The 22329-nt window shown below is 42.2% G+C and overlaps 1 protein-coding gene across 1 annotated transcript in view; it reads right to left on the bottom strand.

Moving 5' to 3' along the window:
• ift52 (intraflagellar transport 52 homolog (Chlamydomonas)) overlaps positions 1-20992 on the bottom strand; it is a 52967-nt gene extending 31975 nt beyond the window's left edge. Inside the window, exons 1-3 of the mRNA XM_034167500.1 lie at positions 20923-20992; positions 4046-4183; positions 3878-3965 (exon numbers count right to left, since the gene is read on the bottom strand). Coding sequence (XP_034023391.1) covers positions 3878-3965; positions 4046-4161 — 204 coding nt within the window. The 5' untranslated portion in view covers positions 4162-4183; positions 20923-20992. The remainder of the gene's footprint in view (positions 1-3877; positions 3966-4045; positions 4184-20922) is intronic.
• Between the last annotated feature and the right edge of the window lie 1337 nt (positions 20993-22329).

Here is a 22329-nt window from a genome sequence, read left to right as displayed (position 1 = left end):
AACATAAAATACTACTTACAGCAATTGGCTGCACTGGTCAAAATCATATCCACTAAATAATCTCTTTCTTCAATTTGATCACTTTGTCTAACAGGCGCCTGCAAAATGCTAAGAAAAGATTTTTGTTCTGATACAGATCGAGCCACATTAAAACATGTTCAATGATTGGTTATTACATCGAGCTGGACCAATGAAAAATCGTGTTATTAAACAAAGAACAGGGCATATTTTGCAGCTCTTAGTAAACAAAGAACCGGTATATTTCCCGGTGCTAAACGTCATTCGTGGGCCAGCCCCTTAAACTCTGTCATCATTGTGTTATAAACCAGTCACCATTTGCTTTATTATATATCTGTGCACCGTATTTTCCGCACCATAAGGTGCACCTAAAAGCCTTAAATTTTCACAAAAATCGGCCGTGCGCCATATAATCCGGTACGCCTTATGTGTGTACTGAATTCCAAAATCTGTAAAAATGACTGTCGATGTTGTCCTTGACCATTGGACCATTTCCCGCTGACACAGGGATGTAATACGTACACTACATATGCTGGCAGCGATAAACCAATCAGATAACATTACGTAATACGCAGAGTACGTACGCTGGCAGCGACAAAACAATCAGAGAAGAGTCCGTGGTACGTACACTTACCTCCGCCACGCCTCCGGCAGGTATACTACCGGTATCGTGCAAAACAGCATTTGTTTGTCTAAGGACCCCCGAAAATGGCACCAGCGAAGAGACATGCTTACGAGGCACAATTCAAACTGCAAGCTATCAGTTACACAGTTGTTCATGGGAATAGGACAGCTGCGAGAGAATTCAAGATCAATGAATGTATGGTACGGAAGTGGAGGAAACAAGAAAATGAACTGCACCAAATTAAAAAGACCAAACTGAGTTTCCACGGAAACAAAGCGAGGTGGCCACAGTTGGAAGACCAACTCGAGCAATGGGTCATTGAACAAAGAACAGCCGGGAGAAGCTTCTCTACAGTCACCATTCGGCTGAAGGCAAAAACAACAGCACAAGACATGAACATCGAAAACTTTGACGGAGGTCTGTCTTGGTGCTTTCATTTTATGAAAAGGCGTCAGCTCTCTATCTGCGCGAGGACTACCGTGGCGCAGCAACTGCCAGCGGATTACAAAGAAAAGCTGGCCATCTTCTGCACCTACTGCAGACACAAGATTACTGAAAAAAAGATGCAGCCCAACCACATCGCCAACATGGACAAGGTCCCTCTCACCTTTGACATCCCCATGAACCATACTGTGGAGAAGAAGGGGACCAGCATGGTATCCATACGCACCACAGGCCATGAGAAGTCGGCTTTCACTGTTCTTGTTCTTGGTTGCCATGGTAATGGAGAGAAACTACCAACCATGGTAATTTTTAAGAGGAAGACACTGCCAAAAGAAAAGTTTCCAGTCGGAGTCATCGTTAAGGCCAATCAAAATGGTTGGATGGACGAGGAGAAAATGAGTGAGTGGCTGAGAGAAGTGTATGGAAAGAGACCGGATGGTTTTTTCCACGCATCACCGTCCCTGTTAATCTGCGACTCCATGCGCGCCCATCTCACCGCTACTGTGAAAAACCAAGTCAAGAAAACTAATTCGGAGCTTGCCAGCATTCCGGGAGGACTAACCAAAGAACTCCAACCGCTGGACATTGGTGTAAACAGGGCGTTCAAAGTGAAGTTGCGAGCGGCTTGGGAGTGATGGATGACAGACGGCGAACACACCTTCACTAAGACGGGGAGGCAGCGCCAAGCGAGTTATGCCACCATATGTGAATGGATTGTGGATGCCTGGGCTCAGGTTTCTGCTTTAACTGTTGTCTGAGCTTTCGTGAAAACCGGCATCATTACTGAACAGCCACCTGGCAACGAGACTGACTCCAATGATGATGAGAGGGCAGATGAGAGGGAACCTGGCATGTTTGATGGCGAAATTGCCCAGCTGTTCAATTCAGACACAGAAGATGAGGACTTTGATGGATTTGTGACAGAACCATAATACAAAATAATGTGAGTATTGTTAAATAGTACAAAATTGTTAAAAAGGTCACATAAACTCACTGTTTTGCTTCTGTGACCTTTTTTTTGTAGACTGTATGTTTTAGCATGCGCCTTATAATCAGGTGCACCTTATGTATGGGTTAAGTACAGAAATGGACCCCATAATTGAGGGTGCGCCTTATGGTGCGGAAAATACAGTAATTAATAAAATTATCTTCACGGATGATTTGTTCGCGCACGCACGCAGGGGAAAAAAAAAACACCGGCTGCCGCTGCTGCACTTTCTCCACCTCAAACTGTCATAATTGTGTTAAATAAAAGACAAAAGGGACACAAGTCCTGCTCACAGGCTGATTGCCAGAGACAGGACATGTCCACGTCAAGTATAAACTCCAGACAGACATCTCCACGTCACTACATATCCACAACGCGTCCTTCCATAGGGATTACATGGCAACCTGTCGCCTCCGCTGCATATATCCGGATCCAAAAGCCAGAAATCCGGCTCAGGCAGGAAAAATACCAGGCCTGATAATAGGTGTTAATTCATCTCTAAATTTCTTATACCACTCAGCTGTATAGTCATCTGATCCCGGTGATTTATTTAATTTGAGTCTAGTAATTGCATTTGTTAGTTCCCCTTCAGTTATTTCAGCAGTCATTATTTCATTTTGTTCCTCATTTAATGTGGGCAGGTCTAAAGAATTTAGATAAGTGTCGATTTGGTCTACATTATCTCCTGGTACCTTAGAATATAAAGTTAAGAGTAGTGTGTTAGTCCAATGTCCTCGAACAGTGCCTTTACTTTTTACTTTACTTTCCTACAAGGTGTCTTTTACTGGAAATGTCTAACTGGGGTTGTAGGTATATATTTAAATCTCTCCCACAGATCAAAATTCCTTCTGATGCCGTTAACATGATAGTGATTTTTTTTTTTTTTTTAAGAAGCTAAAGGCCCTGACACACCTTGACGATTCAGCCAGCGTATGCCAACCGTATTAAAAAAAAAAGCTGGCATAAGTCCAATAAGTTAAGGGTAAGTTTTTTATAAGTTAAGAGCAAGTTGATGCACGTCGAAGCTCATTGAAACACGCTGGCACTCGATGATGTACGTCCTGGTGCGTATCTATTTAACACTTGTTGCAGGACGCAGCCTTCCTTCGCAACAAGTGCAGCAAAATCCGCTGCCTTATCGTCCGCACTAGAAGCTTCTCCCCGTTCTTCTCTCCAGTGACAACCCAAAGCGCGACCTGTTATTCAGATTTCCGCTCATATCCCAAACAAAAATATGGACCGAGCAACGGCTCATATTTCAAAAAACTCGTATGTTGATTCGCCTGTATGTCGAGGTTCCCCTACAATTGTCGACATTGTTTTGTCTGGACCCGGAAACAGATTTATCACGTGATGCGTTACGTCACAGCTTCACAATCCCATACCGGTCCAGGACCAGGAAGTGAGCTGGTAACATCTCTGCAGACCCCTCCCACCCTGGACACACACTGTTTAAACTCCTCCCCTCTGGTCGATGTTACAGAGCTCTGTACATCAGAACAACCAGACTCAGGAACAGTTTCTTTACACAGGCCATCACACTGATGAACAACTTAACCTGCCAAAAAAAAATCACTCATTCATATACCTCATGTACAACTTAACTTCAGTCTGTTTGACTGTTTCTCTTTTGCACATTTTTGTATTTGTGCATTTGTATTTTTTAATTATTTCATGTTTATTTCTACATGTTTGTACAGGGAGAGTGCAGTTCAAACCGGAGTCAAATTCCTTGTATTATTTTGCAGATAGTTGGTGAATAAAGGCTGTTCTGATTCTGCTTTGTTGTGCTGATACTTCACCTCTGCTGCAGTGAACTTCTCCCTTGGACCTGCAGTTATCCACAGCTTGACTCCCTTCAGCCGCTCCTCAGTCAGCTCTTCCTTCAGGCTGCAGCACACAGCATTCACCCACTCACTCAGTTTGTTCATAAAGAAGCTCTGGAAGCATGTTTCACCACCAAGCCTTACCTCTGGACTTTCCACTGAGCCCTGAATCTCTTCTGCAGTGATTTGAAGCCATTGTTTGTGGTAAACAGCTCTCTTTTGGACGCATTGAAGACCACGGTGCCATTGTTATTGTCCATTCTTTGTTACACCAGCAAACATCTGCAAACAGGGCAGAACGCCAGACTAGAACTGTGTCTGGAAAAATAAGACACACAACATCAACAACTCAACTACTGTACAACAAACTCTAATGAAACAATACATTTCAGGTAAACTGGATCCAGTAGATTTTTTATTTTATTTTTAGAATTTCTATCTCTATTTAAAAGTCCATTCCACTCTACAGTGAGGAAAATAAGTATTTGAACATCCTGCGATTTTGCAAGTTCTCCCACTTAGAAATCATAGAGGGGTCTGAAATTTTTTATCTTAGGTGCATGTCCACTGTGAGAGACATAATCTAAAAAAAAAAAATCCGGAAATCACAATGTATGATTTTTTTAAATAATTTATTTGCATGTTACTGCTGCAAATAAGTATTTGATCCCCTACAACAAGCAAGAATTCTGTCTCTCACAGACCTGTTAATTTTTCTTTAAGAAGCCCTCTTATTCTGCACTCTTTACCTGTATTAACTGCACCTGTTTGAACTTGTTACCTGTATAAAGAGACACCTGTTCACACACTCAATCAATCACACTCCAACCTGTCCACCATAGCCAAGACCAAAGAGCTGTCTAAGGACACCAGGGACAAAACTGTAGACCTGCACAAGGCTGGGATGGACTACAGGACAACAGGCAAACAGCTTGGTAGAAGACAACAACTGTTATGATTATTTATTAGAAAGTGGAAGAAACACAAGATGACTGACAGTCTACCTCGGTCTGGGATTCCATGCAAGATCTCACTTTGTGGGGTAAGGATGATTCTGAGAAAGCTCAGAACTACACAGGAAGACTTGGTCAATGACCTGAAGAGAGCTGGGACCACAGTCACAAAGATTACATTAGTAACACATGATGCTGTCATGGTTTAAAATCCTGCAGGGCAGCAAGGTCCCCCTGCTCAAGCCAGCACATGTCCAGGCCTGTTTGAAGTTCACCAGTGACCATCTGGATGATCAAAAGGAGGCATGGGAGAAGGTCATGTTGTCAGATGAGACAAGAACAGAGCTTTTTAGAATCAACTCCACTTACCATGTTTAGAGGATGAGAACAACCCCAAGAAAACCATCCCAACCGTGAAGCATGGGGGTGGAAACATCATACTCTGGGGGTGCTCTTCTGCAAAGGGGACAGGACGACTGCACTGTATTGAAGGGAGGATGGATGGAGTCATGTATTGCGAGATTTTGGCAAACAACCTCCTTCCCTCAGTAAGAACATTGAAGATGGGTCATGGCTGGGTCTTCCAGCATGACAATGACCCCAAACACACAGCCAGGGAGCTGAAACTCCAAACCTGAAAGATTTGGAGAAGATCTGTATGGAGAAGTGTAGAGCCCGACCGATATATCGGCCAATATAAGCCCTTTTCATAGTACTCATTAGGGGAGGTGATGGTCTAGTGGTTAAGGTGTTGGGCTTGAGTCCAGAAGATCACGGGTTCAAATCCCGGCCTGACTGGAAAATCACTAAGGGCCCTTGGGCAAGGCCTTTAATCCCCTATTGCTCCCGGTGTGTAGTGAGCGCCTTGCGTGGCAGCACCCTGACATCGGGGTGAATGTGAGACATAATTGTAAAGCACTTTGAGCATCTGATGCAGATGGAAAAGCGCTATATAAATGCAGTCCATTTAATCAATTCAATCCAATCAATTTTATTTATATAGCGCCAAATCACAACAAACAGTTGCCCCAAGGCGCTTTATATTGTGAGGCAAGGCCATACAATAATTACGTAAAAACCCCAACGGTCAAAACGACCCCCTGTGAGCAAGCACTTGGCGACAGTGGGAAGGAACAACTCCCTTTTAACAGGAAGAAACCTCCAGCAAACCAGGCTCAGGGAGGGGCAGTCTTCTGCTGGGACTAGTTGGGGCTGAGGGAGAGAACCAGGAAAAAGACATGCTGTGGAGGGGAGCAGAGATCAATCACTAATGATTAAATGCAGAGTGGTGCATACAGAGCAAAAAGAGAAAGAAACACTCAGTGCAACATGGGAACCCCCCAGCAGTCTAAGTCTATAGCAGCATAACTAAGGGATGGTTCAGGGTCACCTGATCCAGCCCTAACTATAAGCTTTAGCAAAAAGGAAAGTTTTAAGCCTAATCTTAACAGTAGAGAGGGTGTCTGTCTCCCTGATCCGAATTGGGAGCTGGTTCCACAGGAGAGGAGCCTGAAAGCTGAAGGCTCTGCCTCCCATTCTACTCTTACAAACCCTAGGAACTACAAGTAAGCCTGCAGTCTGAGAGCGAAGCACTCTATTGGGGTGATATGGTACAATGAGGTCCCTAAGATAAGATGGGACCTGATTATTCAAAACCTTATAAGTAAGAAGAAGAATTTTAAATTCTATTCTAGAATTAACAGGAAGCCAATGAAGAGAGGCCAATATGGGTGAGATATGCTCTCTCCTTCTAGTCCCCGTTAGTACTCTAGCTGCAGCATTTTGAATTAACTGAAGGCTTTTCAGGGAACTTTCAGGACATCCTGATAATAATGAATTACAATAGTCCAGCCTAGAGGAAATAAATGCATGAATTAGTTTTTCAGCATCACTCTGAGACAAGACCTTTCTAATTTTAGAGATATTGCGTAAATGCAAAAAAGCAGTCCTACATATTTGTTTAATATGCGCTTTGAATGACATATCCTGATCAAAAATGACTCCAAGATTTCTCACAGTATTACTAGAGGTCAGGGTAATGCCTTCCAGAGTAAGGATCTGGTTAGACACCATGTTTCTAAGATTTGTGGGGCCAAGTACAATAACTTTAGTTTTATCTGAGTTTAAAAGCAGGAAATTAGAGGTCATCCATGTCTTTATGTCTGTAAGACAATCCTGCAGTTTAGCTAATTGGTGTGTGTCCTCTGGCTTCAAGGATAGATAATGCTGGGTATCATCTGCGTAACAATGAAAATTTAAGCAATGCCGTCTAATAATACTGCCTAAGGGAAGCATGTATAAAGTGAATAAAATTGGTCCTAGCACAGAACCTTGTGGAACTCCATAATTAATTTGTCTGTGAAGAAGATTCCCCATTTACATGAACAAATTGTAATCTATTAGATAAATATGATTCAAACCACCGCAGCACAGTGCCTTTAATACCTATGGCATGCTCTAATCTCTGTAATAAAATTTTATGGTCAACAGTATCAAAAGCAGCACTGAGGTCTAACAGAACAAGCACAGAGATGAGTCCACTGTCTGAGGCCATAAGAAGATCATTTGTAACCTTCACTAATGCTGTTTCTGTACTATGATGAATTCTAAAACCTGACTGAAACTCTTCAAATAGACCATTCCTCTGCAGATGATCAGTTAGCTGTTTTACAACTACCCTTTCAAGAATTTTTGAGAGAAAAGGAAGGTTGGAGATTGGCCTATAATTAGCTAAGATAGCTGGGTCAAGTGATGGCTTTTTAAGTAATGGTTTAATTACTGCCACCTTAAAAGCCTGTGGTACATAGCCAACTAATAAAGATAGATTGATCATACAAGGGCTGTCAATAAAGTAACGGTCCTTTTTATTTTTTTTCAAAAACTATATGGATTTCATTCATATGTTTTTACGTCAGACATGCTTGAACCCTCGTGCGCATGCGTGAGTTTTTCCACGCCTGTCGGTGACGTCATTCGCCTGTGAGCACTCCTTGTGGGAGGAGTCGTCCAGCCCCTCGTCGGAATTCCTTTGTCTGAGAAGTTGCTGAGAGACTGGCGCGTTGTTTGATCAAAATTTTTTCTAAACCTGTGAGACACATCGAAGTGGACACGGTTCGAAAAATTAAGCTGGTTTTCAGTGAAAATTTTAACGGCTGATGAGAGATTTTGAGGTGATTCTGTCGCTTTAAGGACTTTTCACGGTGCGAGACGTCGCTCAGCGCTCTCAGGCAGCGTCGTCAGCCTGTTCAAGCTGAAAACCTCCACATTTCAGGCTCTATTGATCCAGGACGTCGTGAGAGAACAGAGAAGTTTCAGAAGAAGTCGGTTTCAGCATTTTATCCGGATATTCCACTGTTAAAGGAGATTTTTTTTAATGAAAGACGTGCGGACGGGTCCGCGCGTCGGGACGCAGCCGACGCGGTGCGGCGGCACAGGAAAAATACCTCCGTGTTGATAGCCATTTGTAAAATCCAGGTGGCTTTTGATGGCTTTCAGTGGAGTGAGTATATGAGAAATTGTTTAACAGCAGGACATGTTCCAACTTGTCCTTAAGGCTTCCAATGGAGGTGTTTTTCCTGTGCCGCCGCACCGCGTCGGCTGCGTCCCGACGCGCGGACCCGTCCGCACGTCTTTATTAAAAAAATCTCCTTTAACAGTGGAATATCCGGATAAAATGCAGAAAACCGACTTCTTCTGAAACTTCTCTGTTCTCTCACGACGTCCTGGATCAATAGAGCCTGAAATGTGGAGGTTTTCAGCTTGAACAGGCTGATGACGCCGCCTGAGAGCGCTGAGCGACGTCTCGCTCCGTGGGAAGTCCTTAAAGCGACAGTATCACCTCAAAATCTCTCATCAGCCATTAAAATTTTCACTGAAAACCAGCTTAATTTTTGGAACCGTGTCCACTTCGATGTGTCTCACAGGTTTAGAAAAAATTTTGATCAAACAAAGCGCCAGTCTCTCAGCAACTTCTCAGACAAAGGAATTCCGACGAGGGGCTGGACGACTCCTCCCACAAGGAGTGCTCACAGGCGAATGACGTCACCGACAGGTGTGGAAAAACTCACGCATGCGCACGAGGGTTCAAGCATGTCTGACGTAAAAACATATGAATGAAATCCATATAGTTTTTGAAAAAAATAAAAAGGACCGTTACTTTATTGACAGCCCTCGTATTTAAGATCGAAGCATTAAATAATGGTAGGGCTTCCTTGAGCAGCCTGGTAGGAATGGGGTCTAATAGACATGTTGATGGTTTGGATGAAGTAACTAATGAAAATAACTCAGACAGAACAATCTGAGAGAAAGAGTCTAACCAAATACCGGCATCACTGAAAGCAGCCAAAGATAACGATACGTCTTTGGGATGGTTATGAGTAATTTTTTCTCTAATAGTTAAAATTTTATTAGCAAAAAAAAGTCATGAAGTCATTACTAGTTAAAGTTAAAGGAATACTCGGCTCAATAGAGCTCTGACTCTTTGTCAGCCTGGCTACAGTGCTGAAAAGAAACCTGGGGTTGTTCTTATTTTCTTCAATTAGTGATGAGTAGTAAGATGTCCTAGCTTTACGGAGGGCTTTTTTATAGAGCAACAGACTCTTTTTCCAGGCTAAGTGAAGATCTTCTAAATTAGTGAGACGCCATTTCCTCTCCAACTTATGGGTTATCTGCTTTAAGCTGCGAGTTTGTGAGTTATACCACGGAGTCAGGCACTTCTGATTTAAAGCTCTCTTTTTCAGAGGAGCTACAGCATCCAAAGTTGTCTTCAATGAGGATGTAAAACTGACAAGATACTCTATCTCACTTACAGAGTTTAGGTAGCTACTCTGCACTGTGTTGGTATATGGCATTAGAGAACATAAAGAAGGAATCATATCCTTAAACCTAGTTACAGTGCTTTCTGAAAGACTTCTAGTGTAATGAAACTTATTCCCCACTGCTGGGTAGTCCATCAGAGTAAATGTAAATGTTATTAAGAAATGATCAGACAGAAGGGAGTTTTCAGGGAATACTGTTAAGTCTTCAATTTCCATACCATAAGTCAGAACAAGATCTAAGATATGATTAAAGTGGTGGGTGGACTCATTTACATTTTGAGCAAAGCCAATTGAGTCTAATAATAGATTAAATGCAGTGTTGAGGCTGTCATTCTCAGCATCTGTGTGGATGTTAAAATCGCCCACTATAATTATCTTATCTGAGCTAAGCACTAAGTCAGACAAAAGGTCTGAAAATTCACAGAGAAACTCACAGTAACGACCAGGAGGACGATAGATAACAACAAATAAAACTGTTTTTTGGGACTTCCAATCTGGATGGACAAGACTAAGAGTCAAGCTTTCAAATGAATTAAAGCTCTGTCTGGGTTTTTGATTAATTAATAAGCTGGAATGGAAGATTGCTGCTAATCCTCCGCCTCGGCCCGTGCTACGAGCATTCTGGCAGTTAGTGTGACTCGGGGGTGTTGACTCATTTAAACTAACATATTCATCCTGCTGTAACCAGGTTTCTGTAAGGCAGAATAAATCAATATGTTGATCAATTATTATATCATTTACCAACAGGGACTTAGAAGAGAGAGACCTAATGTTTAATAGACCACATTTAACTGTTTTAGTCTGTGGTGCAGTTGAAGGTGCTATATTATTTTTTCTTTTTGAATTTTTATGCTTAAATAGATTTTTGCTGGTTATTGGTGGTCTGGGAGCAGGCACCGTCTCTACGGGGATGGGGTAATGAGGGGATGGCAGGGGGAGAGAAGCTGCAGAGAGGTGTGTAAGACTACAACTCTGCTTCCTGGTCCCAACCCTGGATAGTCACGGTTTGGAGGATTTAAGAAAATTGGCCAGATTTCTAGAAATGAGAGCTGCTTCATCCAAAGTGGGATGGATGCCGTCTCTCCTAACAAGACCAGGTTTTCCCCAGAAGCTTTGCCAATTATCTATGAAGCCCACCTCATTTTTTGGACACCACTCAGACAGCCAGCAATTCAAGGAGAACATGCGGCTAAACATGTCACTCCCGGTCCGATTGGGGAGGGGCACAGAGAAAACTACAAAGTCCGACATTGTTTTTGCAAAGTTACACACCGATTCAATGTTAATTTTAGTGACCTCCGATTGGCGTAACCGGGTGTCATTACTGCCGACGTGAATTACAATCTTACCAAATTTACGCTTAGCCTTAGCCAGCAGTTTCAAATTTCCTTCAATGTCGCCTGCTCTGGCCCCCGGAAGACAACTGACTATGGTTGCTGGTGTCGCTAACTTCACATTTCTCAAAACAGAGTCGCCAATAATCAGAGTTTGATCCTCGGCGGGTGTGTCGCCGAGTGGGGAAAAACGGTTAGAAATGTGAACGGGTTGGCGGTGTACACGGGGCTTCTGTTTAGGGCTACGCTTCCTCCTCACAGTCACCCAGTCGGCCTGCTTTCCCGGCTGCTCGGGATCTGCCAGAGGGAAACTAACGGCGGCTAAGCTACCTTGGTCCGCACCGACTACAGGGGCCTGGCTAGCTGTAGAATTTTCCACGGTGCGGAGCCGAGTCTCCAATTCGCCCAGCCTGGCCTCCAAAGCTACGAATAAGCTACACTTATTACAAGTACCATTACTGCTAAAGGAGGCCGAGGAATAACTAAACATTTCACACCCAGAGCAGAGAAGTGCGGGAGAGACAGGAGAAGCCACCATGCTAAACTGGCTAAGAGCTAGTAGCTGCGCTAAACTAGCGGATTCCTAAAAACACACAAAGTGAATAATGTGTAAATAATTTAGAGGTGATTCAGCAGAGGGAGTGCTTTAGTTAAGGCACGTGAATATTACACTGTGAAACAAATCGTTATCTAGGTAACTAGATCAATCTAACTGCGCAGATTAAACAGCTAACAGATACAGCAAAACACCGCTGTGCTCCTGAACAGGAAGTGATACAATACCGCAGTGAGAGCAAACCACCAGTAGAGGCAAGTCTGTGTCGGCAATGTAAAATGTTCTTGCACCGTTTGTCCAGTAGATGGAGCTCTGACTCCATTCAACGGAGAGCTGCTTACACCCCTGCTTAAATGTGTTCATCACCGGCCCCCGTAGTTCACCATCACACAGCACTGATCAGCTGACAAAAGCATACAAGTAAATGGACTGCATTTATATAGCGCTTTTCCATCTGCATCAGATGCTCAAAGCGCTTTACAATTATGCCTCACATTTACCCCGATGTCAGGGTGCTGCCATACAAGGTGCTCACTACACACCGGGAGCAATAGGGGATTAAAGGCCTTGCCCAAGGGCCCTTAGTGATTTTCCAGTCACCTCCCCCACACAAGTAAGTTTATAAGGATGCTGTTTGTAATAGGGTGATTCTTTAACTACGGGCACTACTGGCCTTGTAAATGTAATTTCCACCACACCATTGCCTTACAATATAAAGCGCCTTGGGGCAACTGTTTGTTGTGATTTGGCGCTATATACATGTGCTCTGATGTCACTGTTTATCTCCATAGAAACTACCCAAACAATCTTTCATACAAACTGTTTAAAGGGACATTACAGTGTCGTGGTGAAAATTACGGCAATAGTGTGGGACAACTATATTTTGTTTAAAAAAATCACAACAGTTGTATGACACTGAATACCCCAATTATGTTTTGATTATTTTACTGATATTTTATTCAGAGATATTTTAAAACATTAGAAAAAACGTTTTTTACCATTCATTTTTATCACTGAAGATCAAAAGTCTGGGTGTGGGACAAGCACAAAACAGCAATATTTGCATATAATGATGCTGAAAAAAGGTGAAAAAGTCATCATAGACTACTAGAACAAATTAAAAACTTAAAACACTTTCATTGTAAAGATAACTATAAAAGAGTGAAATTTCCCTTTTTCTGTTTTTCATACAATATGATCAAAGGACATAATAAGTGCCCGTAGTCTAAGAATCACCCAATAACGTTGTGATTACATTCACCTCACATTTCTCCCGTTTCAGTTCAACTCAGTTTGATTAACTCAGTTTATGTAGTAATGTGTCAAATGTGCTTCATTGCATCGGTCCCGCTTTTTATTAAGCCCACGTTGTGTAAACCTTATTTCTAGCATGAAAAACTTTCGTTTACTGCTAAGAGGTGGAAACATTCAGATTCACTGGTCGTCCGTAAGGGTTCTGGGAATTACTGCCGTTCGCCATTAACTCTCTGGGGCCGACGCCATCGTATACGACGGCTGGGACCAAGCTTTCCAAAATTGTAAATAACTTTTTAATGAGATAGAAACGTACTTTTTTTTGCTGAAAAGTTAACTCCGTGGACTTTCGATCCACCGTCACCCATCTTGGTACTCCTCATAGAAGATGTGTGATGACGTGAGCAATGTGAGTGTCCTATCGGAATTGGTTCTCCGTCACATGGTTTTACAAAATCCAATCATAGGGCAGCTTTACTTCACCTGATATGGCAAAGATCATTTTCAGGAGTGATATCTTACTAGTTGTGGTTTGAATAGCAATAATATTATCGGCTGATTTATCAGCTATCAGCAAATCAGCCAATTTATCAATTATCGGCACTTTTTCATCCAAATATCGTTATCGGCATCAGCCTCAAAAAATCCATATTGGTCAGGCTCTAGAGGAGTGGACCAAAATCTCTGCTGCAGTGTCTGAAAACCTACATTTGACCTCTGTAATTGCAAACAAAGGCTACTGTACCAAATATTAACATTGATTTTCACAGGTGTTGAAATACTTATTTGCAGCAGTAACATACAAAAAAATTATTTAAAAAAATCATACATTATGATTTCCGGATTTTTGTTTTTAGATTGTGTCTCTCACAGTGGACATGCACCTAAGATGAAAATTTCAGACCCCTCCATGATTTCTAAGTGGGAGAACATACAAAATTGCAGGGTATTGTACATATATTTTATCCAAACTTGGAGGTTTCATTTTTTTGCACATCTCTGTGAAATCCCTGTTAAAACAGCCAGCCTTCTCACCATGGTCACTTATCTACAAGAGCATCTTGTCTCCTCACATGGACGTCATGTTGAGTAATGATGACATCCCATTCAGAGTGTGCTGAGAGGACACTTTGAATCAATATTGATTTGATATTGGACAAAATTATTGTATCGGATATCAGGGCTCGAAATAGTACGTGCATGTGCTAGTTTGTGCACGTATTATTCGAGCGGTGCACGTAATTTTATACTGCACTAGCACTGGTGCAAGTAATTTTATCCAAGTTTTATCAACTATAAGCACCAGTAGAATGAACCAATAAAGGAATAAATAAGGAAAAAACAATTTCCAGTGTGTTGTCTTCATCTTCCCTGCGTTTTATGACTCTCACACATGGAGCGAGTTGCTGTGACAATTCATTCGCGCGCGCACGTGAAAAAAAAAAAACAAAACTGTCTGCCGCTGCTGTCGCTGCTACTGCTCTTCCCTCAAACTCTGTCATAACCACACCAGACCTGCTTCGAGTTGCTTCAGCCCCTTTCACACCAGGGCTGCTCCCAGTTGTGTCATGTGTCGTTATGACGACGCCACGTGGAAGCAACTCAGTGCCGAGATGATGCAGCTCAGCGCCACAACAGCACGTGGGCCGCAAAGGATGAAGCAAATCGGACGCCAAAAATTAAACATGTTTATTTTTGTTTGCGTCCTGTGTTCAACACAGAATTAGGTGGTTTCAGCACAAGTCAGAGCAACAGGACGGTACTCAACATGACTGGAAGCCACACCCTCACAAGACTGCGTTACCCGACGCCAATTTATGATTCCTGCTGTGTTCCATTGTTCCCGCAGTATAAATAACGCAGGATTGTTTTTATACCGTGTACACAACACGCTCAAAAAAGAGCACAGACAAAAATGCTGATTGCAGCAGCTGCTCCTCCTTCTCCTGCTCCAGGAGCAAACACTTTTGTGAGAAGACTCTCACAAAAGTGTTTAAATAAAATCCATAAGTCCTACTCACAGACTGATTGTCAGAGACAGGACATGTCCACATCCAGTAAAAAGTCTGGACATCTCCAGTCCGCTCACGGACTGTTCGTGCACGCGTGCACGTGAATAATTAAAAGAAAAAAAAAAAACTGTCTGGCTGCAGGCAGTTACTTCCTCACTCTCTGCTTAAACTCTCTCATCACTGTGTTAAAAAAGGACATAACTCCTGCTCACAGACTGATTGCCAGAGACAGGACATGTCCACATCAAGTATAACTCCAGACATCTCCACATTTACTCACGGACGGTTCGTTCGCTCATACGCGCATCTCGCAGTCACAGGAAGAAAGATAAACTATAACAGAACTAAGAGCGCAGACCTGCAGCTCAGCACAAGAACAAATACAAACTAGAAGAGAAATCAGAGTGCACAGTCTGGCTACAGCCAAACTGTGCACTCTGATTTCTCTGTGCATAAATTCCTGCGTCGTCATGACGCAACAGGAAGCAACTCAAAGTGGGCCCGGTGTGAAAGTGACTTTTGGTTGTGCAAGTAACTTTTTTGGTGCAAGTAATTTTTTTTGTTACTAGCACCAGCGCAAGTAGGTTACAAAAAATGTATTTCGACCCCTGGATATTAAGAGAAAAGAATCTGATCCAAGTCTTCTACTGCATGTCTGAGTCATGCTGTTAACACTCTGGGGTCCGAGGGTATTTTTTTGGACAGTTCACTCGCCTGGCATAAATATTTTATTATTGCTGTTAACAGCTCTCCCTGCATCCTACAATCAAGTTTTATGTCTCTTTTTTTCAGGACAACCTGTGCTTTCATAATATATATGCTTTTGTTGTGTTTTATAAGTGTAATAAAGGTTTACAATCAGAAATAAGAAAGGAAAAAGCAAAGCAAAAAATAATTTTCCACACACATTTATTCAAAACACACAGCAAACTATAATAAACAACTGTTTTGACACTTTATAAAGGTAATTTGAGGTATTGTGTGAAAGACTGTACAACAAAAGGTTTAAACAATAAACACAAATGCACATTTTGAACAATATATACAAAATGGTCTATGCGTTTTGTTTGTCTTCAACTCAAAGCAATTTCTGTCTGCTATTGCACAAAGGTCACATCACAAACTTCTACTTCTACTGTGTTTTGGAGTGTTCTGTGCTGCCCCTAAAGCAGCTTTCATTCACACTTTGGCCCACTTTGGCTCCTTACAGTCTGAGGGGTGGCCCCTCCCCCCTCGCTCCATTGATATCGTAAACAGTGCTTTACGCCAAGAAAGCAACAGAGTTATCCAGTAACATTCACATGCAAAGTAGTGGAGCAATCCTGATAGTTACACACTCTTTGTTTGAGCACGCGACATTGTCATCAGAGGCTTTCCGTCTGCTTTCACTGATCGCTGTGCGTAATGGCGCAGGGCGCATTTGGAGCCCAATAGTATGTACTCATTGGAGCAGCCAGGGGGCTATTCAAACGGCCCAACTATTAACATATCACTCCTGAAAACAATCTTTGGCTTTTTGGCTTTTCACGTGAGGTAAATCTGCCCTACGATTGGATTTTGGAAAACCATGTAACGGTGAAGCAATTCCGATTGGACACTCACATTGCGCACGTCATCACACAGCTTCTATGAGGAGTACAAAGATGGCTGATGGCTGGCTCGAAAGTCCGCGGAGTTAACTTTTCAGCAAAAAAAAGTAAGTTTCTATCTCATATCATTAAAAAGTTATTTATAATTTAGTAAAGCTTGGTCTTAGCCGTCGTATACGACGGCGTCGGCCCCAGAGGGTTAACTACACGCATTTTCCTTCTGGAGCAGCAGAATACTTGTTTCACAGTTTGGGCTGATGTTTTGTACAATACGTTCGCAAAGTGCACCCAGACAAACATATTCAGGAATAAATGGGTTGTTTTCAAACAGGTAAAATGGTATGGGAATGGTATCTGCAGCCACTGAAGGTTCTAGAGTGGATATTGTAAAAGTAGTACAATCCTGGTTTGAAGTAACACAATTTGAGTAGATGAATTATTTTGTTAATTTATCAAGAAATGCTATTAAAGTGGTACGGCCTTTCAAATTTCATAAAACTAGCAAAATTTAGTTTCTGCTGAAATCCAAGCATTATAATGTTGGTTTATTTTTGTAACATTGCAAAATTTTCATCTAATTTTAATGAAGAGAACATTTTTACTTGGATGGAATTCCATGACGAATATTATCTTTTCCGTCTTACATCATCTACAGGAGCTCATGTGAGCATGCACGAGTTTTTGAGAGTACATTTGACCTGACCCTTTTGAGTGATGTGTGTTCCTGGGGTCGGGCATCCGTAAGATGTTACGCAAACGATCGGTGTGCTTTACCATGCAAATTAATGTCTGAACGCCTGCTTTATATATGTTTTAACGCTCTTTCATGACACACGTCCAGCCACGGGTGGTTCCATCTTGGCCTGTGTGCCAGTCGACAATGCTATTTCCTCACCAGCTGTTTCACACACTGAATGATCGCCGGTCCTTTATTCTGCTCACGCAAAGCTGTTTCCAGCAATCACCCAAGTGAACTCTATGCAAACGACACATCGTTTATTTCATTGTTTTTTACATTATTTATTATTGTTGCGTGGGTTTCCTCTGGGTACTCCAGTTTCCTCCCACAATCAAAACATGCTTAATTAGGGTCTGTTCCTTTGTGTGCCCCTGACCAAAGCAGAGTCTCTACATTTGGAGTTGGTCCCTTGGCGCTGAACTGTGGCTGCATACTGCTCCTAGTGGTTGGATTGTGTCTAACTGTAATTAGGATGGTTAAATGTAGGGGACAAATATTATATGTATGCATATGTACAATGACAATATAGGCTCTATTCATTCATTCATATTACAACCCCAATTCCAATGAAGTTGGGACGTTGTGTGAAATGTAAATAAAAACAGAATACAATGATTTGCAAATCCTCTTCAACCTATATTCAACTGAATACACCACAAAGACAAGATATTTAATGTTCAAACTAGAGCCCGACCGATATGGATTTTTTTGAGGCCGATACCGAAATTTGGATGAAAAAAATGCTGATAATCGATAAATCGGCTGATTTGCTGACAGCTGATAAATCAGCCGATATATATATATATATATATATATATATATATATATTTTTTTTTTTTTTTTTTTTCATTAATAAATGTTCTTTTTTGGACCCTTAACAAATAAGGTATGAGCTAAAAGCTGAAGCTTTGTCCTCATATTGATTAACTTTATAACAGAGAAGAATTTTCAAGTTCAAAAAAATGCAAAAATGCAATCGAGTACCTCTTGTTGCTGCAACTTAGATATAGGTTCAGGATAAGGATATAGATCCTTATAATCTTACTTGTATGCTTTTGTCAGCCGATCAGTGCAGTGTGATTGCGAACTACGGGGGCCGGTGATGAACACATTTAAGCAGGGGTGTAAGCAGCTCTCAGCTGAATAGAGTCATAGCTCCATCTACTGGACAAACGGTGCAAGGAAATTTTACATTGCAGACATAAACATTATTTCAGTAACTGTTCTGTTTATGAGAAATTATCGGCGTTCTATCTGCAAAATTTCGGCCAATAGTGAGTACTTTGAAAAGGGCTTATAGCCGATATATCGGTCGGGCTCTAGTTCAAACTGATAAACTTTATTGTTTTTGTGCAAATATTTGCTCATTTTGAAATGGATGCCTGCAACACATTTCAAAAAAGTTGGGAAAGTGGTATTTTTACCACTGTTACATCACCTTTCCTTCTAACAACACTCAATAAGCGTTTGGGGACTGAGGACACCAAGGGGTGGTGGCAAAGTGGTTAATGCGCTTGGTTTCAGTTCAGAAGGTTCCGGGTTCAAAGCCCACCCCTGCCAATAATTCTGCCAATAATTTAACTGCCTCTGCGGCTGATGGGTCGAGTCTCTGCTGTAACGATCCGTGTGTGGCACGGTCAACTACAGGTGTAATCCGGTAACTGCCTCTGTGGCTGATGGATCGAGTCTCTGCTGCGAATGAATCCTCTTGTTGCACCGTGGGCGCTTTGCGCTGCAAACTAAAAGACCCCCAGTCCCTCATCTGCTCATAATGTCTCAGTCTGCATGCGAATTATCCCATGATTCACAAAACAATGAAATAATGTTTGCTCGGTTTTGCCTCCATGTTGAGTGGAGAAGCTGTAGATGCCGTGCGTGTGCACTCGTCAATGTGTTCCACCTGCCAATCAAAATGATTCTTCCAGCGAGAATGAACCATTCTGACACTGAAAACACCATGCATCTCCGACCCGAACCACTCAGTGGAAACGGGGCTGTCAGTAGCCTATAAAAATCCATAAATTAATCCATAAATTAATGGGACTATTAAGATAATGGATCCGCCGCTGATATCACTTCCTCCTTCTTCTCTGATGTCGGGACTCGCCAGGAAGTTCCTGGTTTTTAGTAGCGTGCAGTTTAAAATCCGAATATTTATCTCTTTAGTAACTGCACACCAGGAAAGGAAAAATTTCAAACTGTTGTTTAATTTTAGTCTTAAATACTCAAAACATTACATATCATGTCACCTAAACTTTAAAGAGCAAGGAATAAAATTACAGTGATGAAAAAGAAAATTCTTTTTATTCTTTTTAAATTCTTAAAAAAAAACAGAGGTGGTACAGCTTTAAGATACAGCTGTTACCACTGGAGAGTATGTGAAAGTTTTTGGTGCATTAGTGGAGTAAATAGGTCAGATTAAGACTTTTTATTTACTCTCTGTGCTGGACCAAACCAGTTGGATTAAGACTTTTTAAGATTAATATTTGTCAGGCCCAGATCGGGTATCCACGCTCCAATTTGCAAGGACACGCAGTCATTTTGACAACTTCTCTGTCCTCCTCCTCAGTCAAAACTCACGACAGATTCTGGACCGATGTTGTGTATGTGATGAAAATCGGACGAGTTTATTCGTCAAGCAGCTGGCCAGGCACGTGACTTAAAACAGTTCTATTTGCCCAGCTGTTGGGTGCAGTCAACCACGACAGACTATACGCACATTACTGGACAAACCAGGACAAAGGTGACGATGACGAAACTGAAACAAGGTTTTGAGTTTGATTCTTTTGAAGAACTGGGTGCAGCAGTGCAGTCATTTGCTCCACGATCGGGCGAATATTGATCAAACCTGACTATATGCACCTGATTCAATGACAGTCGGGCAAATTGACATCTTACCACGACTTGCATACCAGCTGCCGGGCTAATAGACTCAGCCATTCAACTGTGGGCACATGGCCTCCTGTGTCGTCGATCTAACAGTCTCCTCTAAAAATTGGTCCTCCTGTCATCACTGTGCATGCGTCATTTCGGAGCGTCCGCAGCAATTCACAGATTCTCGCCTTGTTTCTGCTTAAAACTGAACTCCAGTCATCATCCATCTCAGCAACAGATATGTGAAGTTTTTGTACAACAATCGTTTCCACATAAATTTGACAGCATGTCTGAGATTGACTCTCTAACTCTGACTCTCTACACCCAAAGCCATCAATGGGAATAATGTGATTATTAACCAAAAGATGACAAGGTAAAACCCCTTAAATTGTTCTAAAGTCAGTTTCAATCAGAAACTAGGCCGTTTTGTGATAATCTGTGAATCTATGCTGATGCTCAGAAATGACGCATGTGCAGTGAAGGCAGGGGGACTGATTTTTATGGGGTACCGTTCGGTCGGTGACACCGGATCAATAGTCAATAATCACAATAAAGTTCTTTACTGCTGAACACAGTCCTGGACACGACTGGTCGAGATCATTTGCGCAACACATTTCATACACGACTGCTCGCACTGGGTTTTATTCGCCAGCTGTGACGGTATAATTACACTTGACTACGTTAAAACATGAATGTTGTCGCAACGTCACTTTTTATCTGTAACGTATTTTGGCTAATGCTAGCTAATTTAGCGTTATAAGTCAAATTAAAAATACAAGGCAACATTATCGCGACTCAGCTTGGCCTACCTACGCCTTTGCACTGATGTTTCTTTTTTGACGTTATTTGAATAAAGGTGAAGAAAGGTCGGCGGTTTATGTGTACATTCTCACCTGGAGACAGACACCGAAGTTTCAAAGCAGCTGATCACGAAGCAGTGTGCCGAAACTTTGTTCATGTGACGTTCAACTTCAGCTTCTTTTTTTCCCAGTCGCCGATCAGCGCTTTGTGTGCGTTACTGCCACCTCGTGGCTCGGAGAGTGCCCTTAATTAAATCACACTTTTTGGTTGTTTATTAATGAAAGAAAAGTCTTGAGGCTGCCAGATGTTTTAATGTCTTTAAACTCTGATTCGTGGCGCTCTCGTTGAACATTCAGCTGGTGCCATGCGGTGCTCCACAATGTGGCTCCTAGTGGACTCCGGATAAAGCGGAAGAAAATGGATGGATGGATATTTATCAAATTAAATCTAAATCTAAACCTTCAAGATAGTGTACTTTATTATGAAAACACATACATTTTTTTAAACTGAATAACTCGTATGACAACTTGTGAAAATCAGATCCAAAATAAGAAACGATTAATAGTAGTAGTGATAATAATAATGGAGAGGTGTTCCGGGCACGTCCCATTGGGAGGAGGCCCCGGGGAAGACCCAGGACACGCTGGAGGGACTACATCTCTGGGCTGGCTTGGGAACGCCTTGGGGTTCCCCCGGAGAAGCTGGGGGAGGTGTGTGTGGATCAGGAGGTCTGGGCGGCTTTGCTTGAGCTGCTACCCGACTCCGGATAAAGCGGAAGAAAATGGATGGATGGATGGATGGATAATAATAATAATAATAACTAGGACTACAAGCAGTCATATACGGGCCCTCGTTCCGCACGACTGCCTACCCAGGCCAGTGGCTGCCCTTGTGACCACATGTGGGCATGTGCATACAGGGGTAACCACTCATCACATAGTTAAAATTTTAAACAAATCACACAATGCATCAAGGAGTTATGACATGTTGATTGTTCATCCACTAGGGGGCGCTCAGTGTACAAACAGAGGGGCTGGGTGTGTTCAGGGGCCAACCGTCATCATACATGTGAAGTTTCAAGTCAATCAGGCAAAGCATGAAGGAGTTATCATCACTTGATGTTCTATGGCAAAGGGTCAAAATGGCGGCACCATAGCGGCCACACCCTTCAACATAGAGAAAAGCTTTCGATAACTTTTGTTCAGTATCATCTTTGGATGCTGTCAAAGAAATTTGAAGTGCATTGGACAAAATCCCTAGGAGGAGTTTGTTTAAATACAACATGTGGAAATCACGCCAAAATGAGAAGAAAATTCAAAATAGCTGACTTCCTGTTTGGAGTAGACTCATGGTGCATGAGACTTTTTTGTACGTCTATGAAAGTCACACATGTGTACCAATTTTCATCTCCCTACTCCAAAAAAAAAACCCTATGTGGAGGGGTTTTTGAAAGTTTCAAGGGGGCGCTATTGAGGCATTTTGCCCCGCCCATGGGCGAC

Source organism: Thalassophryne amazonica, chromosome 3, assembly GCF_902500255.1.
Source record: "Thalassophryne amazonica chromosome 3, fThaAma1.1, whole genome shotgun sequence".
NCBI lineage: Eukaryota > Metazoa > Chordata > Actinopteri > Batrachoidiformes > Batrachoididae > Thalassophryne > Thalassophryne amazonica.
Note: the sequence above shows the minus strand (reverse complement) of the source record. Positions and strands in the feature narration are given on the sequence as shown.